We start from the raw sequence: 8,109 nt of genomic DNA, 5'->3' as shown, positions 1-8,109 counted from the left end.
TGGTGCGCGGGCCGGAGGACGAGCCCTGGCGAGCTTTACCCCCGGACCAGGTACAGCAAGAGCAGCAGCACGGCCACATCTTCCCCAGCGCTCTGGCTCCCCCACCTTCCCCACTGTGAGGGGCCTGGCTCACTGTCCTCCCACGTGGGAGCCAAGAACCCGCCCAGGGACAGAAGCCCCACCCCCTCCCCAGGCTGGCTCCTCCCACGTGAGCGGTCACGCTCTAGCCCCACCCCTTAGAGCGCGCGAGTTGTCGCCTCACCTCCTTCTATTGGCTCCTCCCCCTTCAGGTGCCAGCTCGTAGCCCCGCCCCCTGCTGCCTGTCACCTGGCCGGGCGGACGCCGCGCGCGGTGGGCGGGGCTCGCGGCTCCGCCGGCCTGCGCGCGCCCCGCAGCCGCCTGGGGCAGGGCCGCGGCCGGCAGGATGCGAGGAGCGGGGCGGCGGCGGCGCGGGGCGCTGCCCCTGCTGCTCTTGCTGTGCGGGCTGTGCGCGGCCGGGGGGCCGCCCGGCGAGGCCTGCGCCGCGCCCTGCTCCTGCCGCCGCGGCCTGCTGGACTGCAGCCGCCTCCGCCTGCCGGGGGGGCCGGGCGCGGGCCGCCGGAGGATCCCGCCGCTGCCCGCCGGCACCACGGGCCTGTGAGTACGGGGGGGGGCGGCCGTTGCTAGGGGCCGGTTGCCAGGGCGCCTGGCCCTGCCCCGCCTCCCTGCGCGCCGGGCCGCCCCGGCTGGGGGGCTCGCGGCGCCGCACAGCCCGGTCCCGGCGGGCCCCCTGGGGCGCGGCCCGCGGGGCTTCAGCCGGCCCGCCCCGGCCCCGGCCCGGCCCCGGCCGCCCCCGGGGCGCGGTGCCGGTGCCGGGCTCGCAGCCCCAGCCGGGGCGAGGCGCTGCAGTCCCGGGGGCGGCCGGGCCGGGCCGGGCCGGGCCGCCTGGCGACGCCCCGTCGTTCCCGCCCGCGGATTCTGGGGTGGCGAAGTAGGTGAGCTCGGCCGGCTCCCTTGGGCCCCGAGGCCGGGGGCAGAGCCCGTCCCGGTGGGTCGCCGGCGCCGCCGCCCTGGCGCTCAGAGCCCGCGAGGGGACGCAGCCGCCTGGTGCCCCGGTCGCTGAGGTCGGGGGCAGTAGCTGCTGGAGGGCCTGGCCCGTGCGGTGCGAAGGGAAGCTCCGGCTCCGGCTCCGGCCGCCTCGGGGTGGACGATACGCTGTCCAGCTCGGCGGGCCGGCGGCTGGCCGGGTCTGGACTGAACCTGTCGGCGGCTTCTGATGGGCGGGCAGGGCTTGCTGAGCGCTCGGCAGGAGACCGCTTTCTTGCTGCATGTTAGGTTGAATAGGTCCGCTCTTAAAGCAGGTGGCTGTTTCTGTCCTTTTGATTGAAATGAAATAAACTTTAGTAAGCAGGATGTGTTTTGGGAAAGCATCCCTGTTCTAGAGGGCTTCCTTTTCTGAAAGCTGTCATTTTCAGATGTGTCCTGCTTCTTGATCTTTATTTAGCCTGGAAATTGACTTTAAGTGACAGCTGATCTTCCAAACTATATAATGGAACTGCAATTTTTCTCTTGTAGAGTATGTACTACAGAATAGTTTAGCAATAGAAAGAGATGTCTTGAGGTAATGCTTTCGTAGAAACTGAACCACAACGTATATAATCTGGTATCTGGGGGAAAGGAACAATATCATTGTATTGTTGCAGATGAGAAAGTGAATCTAATCAATAGTATTTTATTGGTATAAAGTGCAAATTTGCTTTCCTTGACTGCCAAGAGAGGTGTATTGTGCAAAGTTTCTGGTTTTAGTCTAACCGAGAAAAGACTGGACGTTAGGAACCTAAATATCTTTGTGGATCTGGGCCAAAGTTTGAGGGGAAATAAATGCCATTAGCTGTGAAAGAATAGGCTGGCCCTATCATGGACCAAAACACTGTCTCAATTTCCTGATGTAAATTAGGCCCAGTTGTCTTATATTGGATTGATAAAAGGAGAATTTAAATGCTCCAAACTGTTTAATAACATCTTTCTTTCACAGTCCATGGTATGAGGTAATGACTTGATTTGAAACACCAGTTCTGATCCCAGTGGATTCTGCCCTTCATCTTCTGGAAAGAGAGAAACTGAGATTCATGCAGTTAACTTTTCAATATCACCTTGTAACCTGGGGTCCAGTGTAGTCCATGTGAATATATTAGAAAGCTACTGGTCCTTTCTAAAGAATTGGATTTGACTTGTTCTTTGCCAGTTTATTTCTTCTCCCTGCACCACCTGTGCTAGTTAGTGGTTGCAATTCAGTGGTGCTGAATGCACATGTTTTGTGAAGCTCTGAGATCCTGTGAGTTGTAGATTTAAAGGTATTATAGAAATGCAATTGACTTCTTTATTGGAACATCCTCTTTGGACATCTACAGATTTTAACGGGCAGCTAATATTGAGCGCAGTGAAAATGTAACTGCTTAATTTTTTATTTGGCTAATCAAGGTATTTGCTAGTATCTGTGATTAGTTTAAAAGTGATAGTTTTAGGTAAGCCAAAAAGTGTCAAATTCCCCTGGTATAGGTTGTAAGAGTTTATAAATTTTCTATAAAGCTAGACAGATTATATGACTATATGAAATTTGCATGGATTTCACACTTCAGGTGGCAACATATGCAATCATAGGTGTGGTGTTGCAGTCATTTTGACTGTTCCACTCTATCTTCTACCTGTACATTACCAACTTCTTTCCTATCCTCTTTACTTCATATTCATATTTACTTCAGATTTCCCCCTTTAATAAATTCTTCTCCAAGAGATGTCTCTGCCTGAACCATATGCTCCTTCACACCTGTCAGCTTTCCCCTAGTTTAAAAAATATCCTACAGTCTTTTCAATTTTACATGCCAGCAGTCTGGATCTGTTTGTGTTTGTGTTTTTGTTTTTAGGTGGAGCCCATCTTTCCTGAATAGGCTCCTCCTTTTCCCAAAAGTTGCTAATAAATCTAAAACTCTCCTCCCCACACCATCGTCTCCTCCAGGCATTTAGACCTTGCAATTCTGCCTGTCTTTCTGGCCCTGCATGTGGAGCTGTAAGCAGTTCAGAGGATGCTCCCATGGGAGGTCTTGGACTTCAATCTCTTATCTAGCAGCCTAAAGTTGGCTTCCAGGACTTCTCTCCTACCTCTCCCTATGTCACTGGTTCGTCTCCAGCACTGCACATCTGTCTAGATGCCTCTTGAGATCCATAACCTTTGCATCTGGCAGGCAATTTACCATGCAGTTCTCCTGGTCATCACAAACCCAATTATCTATACTTCTAATGATCAAATCCCTAATTATTATTACCTGGGTCTTCCTAATAACTAGGGTTCCCTCCCCAGGAGGGGTATCCTTAGTGGGAGAGGGTACCAGCACATCATCTTTAAGGAGGGTCCCAACTATGGGATGGTTTCCCTCCACTCCAGATTAATGTTCTCCTTCCACATGACTTTCATCCTCCTTAACAGCACAGAATGTGTCAGACTGGGGGTGGGTGGGACTGCTCTGTTATGTCCTTGAAAGTCTTATCCTTAGACACCACTGTATTAAACATAAATACTAATAACCTTTGCATAACACTTGCTGCTATTTGGAAGAGAAGGGGTAAAGTCCCAGATCCACAAAAGTATTTAGGCTCCTAACTTTGATTGCAATCAGTGGATGTTAGGAACCTAAATACTTTTGTGGATCTGGGACTGAGTTTGAGGGAAATCAAATGTCCTTGTGTATAAAAGAACGGGCAGACCTTATCTTGGACCAAAACCATCTCTATGTATTTCCCTATGTAGATTAGGCCCAGTTGACTTGCATTGGATTGATGAAAGGAGAATTCAGATGCTCAAAACTGTTTAACATCCATTTGGAAGATAAATGCAAAACCCATATTCAGATATTTATAACTGGAATCCCAAGTTCTGGAATCCCATAGCTTATGTATATAGTCATAAACAGGAATTGCCTGTGAAAAGCTGTAGCTTTGGGAGGAAACAAGGATCTGAACTGTGAAAAGTAGGGCATGTCTCAGTTAACATGCTCTGTCTTCTGCTCACTATCCTGTAGGTGGGTAATGCAACACAAAAGGTATGTTCCCTCCTTGCCATAAACAATAAGAACTGATAAAGGGAAGCTACAAAGTTGAATTCAGCGCGCAAATACAGCCTGCTAACCAGGCTATTATAAGATTTAACAAACCTTGAAAACCTCTGCCAGTGTTATTTGGGAATGTCTTAACTCAGACTTTCTCCAAGGAAAATATTCCTGAAGAATAACTGTAGTTCATCAGGTAGCTAATCACAAAAACAAAACAAAAAAATCTGTTTTATTTAATGAGGGCAGATTTTCTAGCTTATGAAAGTACTTATGTCGTTCTCCAAGCAGATAAAGGGGTGTGTTTAAAACTTTCATACAGAATGCAATGGGAAGAAGTGTTGTTGGCTCCTTTGCAAGATTGTGCAATCTGACAAATGCTGTAAACAATAATTAAGTATATGTTCTCTGTTATGGTTTTCAGGAGTTTAGCGCAAGAAGCATCTGGGGTGGGGAACATAACTACTTCCACAACTACTCTAAATGTTCTTGGTCGAAACAAAAAGCTATAATGCACAAAAGCCATTTACTATTCAGTTATTTACCTGCATTGTTGTGTAAATTAAGAATTAAATCTCTTAACACGAAATAAATGTCAACACCCATGCACTTTGACATCAGTTCTGCCCCTTATTGCTTTAAAGGACCAGAAATTCTTATCTTATTCTTTGGGAAAAATTTATGCAAACTATTGGCAGATATAGCTTCCAGTAGGCTGCTTTTTTTTTTTCCCTGGGTAAGTGGGTCAGTCCTAAAATGTGGGCTTGTGATAAAGTGTTCAGAAAACCATCATTCCAAATGTTTCTCTTAGGACATAAGGGAGGAAAAACATGGTTACCAATGATGCAATATCCCTAGTATTGATTAGATTCCACAGTTTGTGTGGAAGACAAGCACTAAAGCTAAAGATCTCTAAATCAGCATGTCCAGATAACTCTTACCAAAGAGCTTTAAAAGCTACTGGAGGAGCGGTAGGGACCATTTAGAACTCTCAGAACACTGGAGAAGTTCAAGAGGACTGGAAGAAAACTAACATTATGCCAGTATTTAAAAAGGATAAACAGGGTCAGCTACCTAGGCCTGATAGCCTATCTTGGGGCGGCGGCGGGGGGGGAGGGGGGGAAATAATGAAATGGCAGATTCAGGACTCCATTAATCAATAATTAAGAGGGTAATATAATGTCAATCAATGTGGATTTATGGGAAATAGTTTGATAAGATCTATCACATTTTGAGATTGCAGGTTTGATAAAAGGAATAGTATTGATTTAATATGCTTGGACTTCTGTAAGGCATTTAACTTGGTATCGTGAGGCACTTTGATTAAGAAACTAGAATGAGACAAAATCAAGAGACCCATTTTTTCATGTTCTGTGTGTATATAAATCTCCTCACTGTATTTGCCACTGAATGCATCCGATGAAGTGAGCTGTAGCTCACAAAAGCTTATGCGCAAATAAATCGGTTAGTCTCTAAGGTGCCACAAGTACTCCTTTTCTTTTTGTGAATATAGACTAACACAGCTGCTTCTCTGAAACTAGAGATGAGACACACCGTAAATGAATTAAAAACTGGACAATGCAGTAATCTCATAATATAACGGCAAATGAGGAATCCTCATTAGGATAGTATGTTTCTAGTAGGGCCCTACACTATTTAATCAATGAGCTGGGACAAAATCATTGCTGAAAGTTTGCAGATGACTCAAAGACTGAGGGAGTGATAAATAATGAAGACAGGTCGCTGCTCAGTAAACTGGGAACAGGGTTTGGCTTTGTTTTTTTAAAGGGTTTTTTCAATTAATGCTGAGTAACATTTTTCAGCCAAAACGTTTTGGGAGAAAGATGCAGGTTTGGCAACACCAAAACATTTTGTGTCTTTATCGATTTCAATGACTTGTTTGTCTGGAAAAAAGGAAATGTTATTTTGGATATATTTGTACATTTTTTTCAAAACACAATATTTTGATGTTTTTGGACTTGAAATGAATTTCACTTCAAAATTTTCTTTAATTGTATTAAAAATCAAGATATAAAAATAGTCAAAGCCAAAACATTTAGGTTTTTAAAATGAAACATTTTGTATGACTTGAAACACATTTTTTGACTCTTCAGTTAACTGAATTTTTTTTAATTGTTTTTTTTAGTTCAGCTTGAAACAACTTATTTTAGAATTTTCAGAATTGCCAGCAAGCTAAAAAATTGGTTCTTCTCACAGCTCTGGTTTCAGTGTGGCCAAATGCAAGGTCATATATAGGAACAGAGAATGTAGGCCATATGTACGGGGAGGGGGAAGATCAATCCTGGGACAGAGTCTGAAGAAGATGGAAGGGGGAGTCATGATGGATAAGCAGCTGAAGATGAGCTTCCAGTGTGACTCTGACTAAAAGGACTAACATCAAAGAATTATATATAAATAGGGGACTATCAAATAGAAGCAGGGCGATCTTATTACCACTGTATGGCACTGGTAAAACACTGCTGGAATAGTATGTCCAATTCTGGTGCCCACAACTCAGGAAGGAAGTTGAAAAAATGGAGGGAGTTCAGAAAAGAGCCACAGAGTGTTTAAGAGATTAAAGGACATACCATATAGTGAAAGACTCAAGGATCTCAGTCCATTCAGCTTATCAAAGAGAACGTTAAGGGGTGACTTAGATAGTTAAGGGGGTTGGACTAGATGACCTTCTGGGGTCCCTTCCAACCCTGATATTCTATGATTCTATGATTCTATGACTTGATTAGTCTATAAGAACTTAAATGGGAAATAGAAATTTGATAACGATCCCTTCAATCCAACAGACAAAGGATATATCAAGATCCAATGATTGGAAGTTGAAGCTAGACAAACAGACTACATATTAAGAAATAAGGTACACATTTTTAAGTCAAGGTAAGTTACCAGGGGCTGTGGTGGTTTTTCCATTACTTAAAACCTGATTTATAAGAGCATCCATAGTTTTCTGAAAGATGTGCTGTAGTTCAGCTGTAGCTATTGGACTTGAAGCAATAATTAATTAAGTGAAGTCTTATGACTTGTGTTATGCAGGAGGTCAGACTAGATGATCCCAGTGGTGATTCCTTCTGTCCTTAAAATCTATTGGGGGGGCTGGGGGAGGCACCCATGGAGCTGCCATCTAGTGGAATGCATCTGACAGGTAATCCAGATTTGACATCCGACAAGTGAACTGACATACCTATCCATTTTATTGTTGGAGAGAAGATTTGGAGACTACACTTCTGGAGGGTGAATCTAAAGTATAGCGTGTTCATATAGTTGTGATCAGATCGAGCTTACAGTACAGTTTCCACACTGTATGGACTTTAGACTGTATCTTGATATATCATTAAATGATATTAGATGTTAAACATTATACACTTAAGCAATGGGAATATTGTAGTCATATCAAACTCCAGCATCTACTTATTCAGTTACATTGGATTTGGACCGTTCTCCAGGGCTTATAAAGGCAGCAGTTTGGTATGTTTCAGAGTAACAGCCGTGTTAGTCTGTATTCGCAAAAAGAAAAGGAGGACTTGTGGCACCTTAGAGACTAACCAATTTATTTGAGCATGAGCTTTCGTGAGCTACAGCTCACTTCATCGGATGCATACCGTGGAAACTGCACGTGGATACAGTTTCCATGGTATGCATCTGATGAAGTGAGCTGTAGCTCACGAAAGCTCATGCTCAAATAAATTGCTTAGTCTCTAAGGTGCCACAAGTACTCCTTTTCAGTTTGGTATGTGCGTTTCCTCTTATTTACTTAACAGATAAAAAATCGTTCAGCTCACAGTGAATGTTTAGATGACTTATATACCACACAAGATGAAACTTTAAAATACAGTGATTACACAGAGCAATGTGCATGCTGCAAAACAGGAACTTCACAGTGCAAATCCAAGCAGATTTTTTCAGGACAAGAAAATACAAATTATACTTAGAGTTTAGGGTGAAAGAAGCAGAAAGTCTTACCTGTGTGCCTGAATAATTTGTCCCCTTGTTTGGAAAGTCAGACTTGTTTGAT

The 8,109-nt window shown here is 44.8% G+C and overlaps 1 protein-coding gene across 1 annotated transcript in view; it reads left to right on the top strand.

Moving 5' to 3' along the window:
* Positions 1 to 369: 369 nt before the first annotated feature.
* The window catches only part of LRIG2 (leucine rich repeats and immunoglobulin like domains 2), a 42,970-nt gene continuing 35,230 nt past the window's right edge, over positions 370 to 8,109 (top strand). The window contains exon 1 of the mRNA XM_073320426.2: positions 370 to 636. Coding sequence (XP_073176527.1) covers positions 425 to 636 — 212 coding nt within the window. The 5' untranslated portion in view covers positions 370 to 424. The remainder of the gene's footprint in view (positions 637 to 8,109) is intronic.

The sequence above is a fragment of the Lepidochelys kempii genome, chromosome 21 (assembly GCF_965140285.1).
Source record: "Lepidochelys kempii isolate rLepKem1 chromosome 21, rLepKem1.hap1, whole genome shotgun sequence".
Taxonomy (NCBI): domain Eukaryota; kingdom Metazoa; phylum Chordata; order Testudines; family Cheloniidae; genus Lepidochelys; species Lepidochelys kempii.
This window is presented reverse-complemented; position numbering and strand designations above follow the sequence as displayed.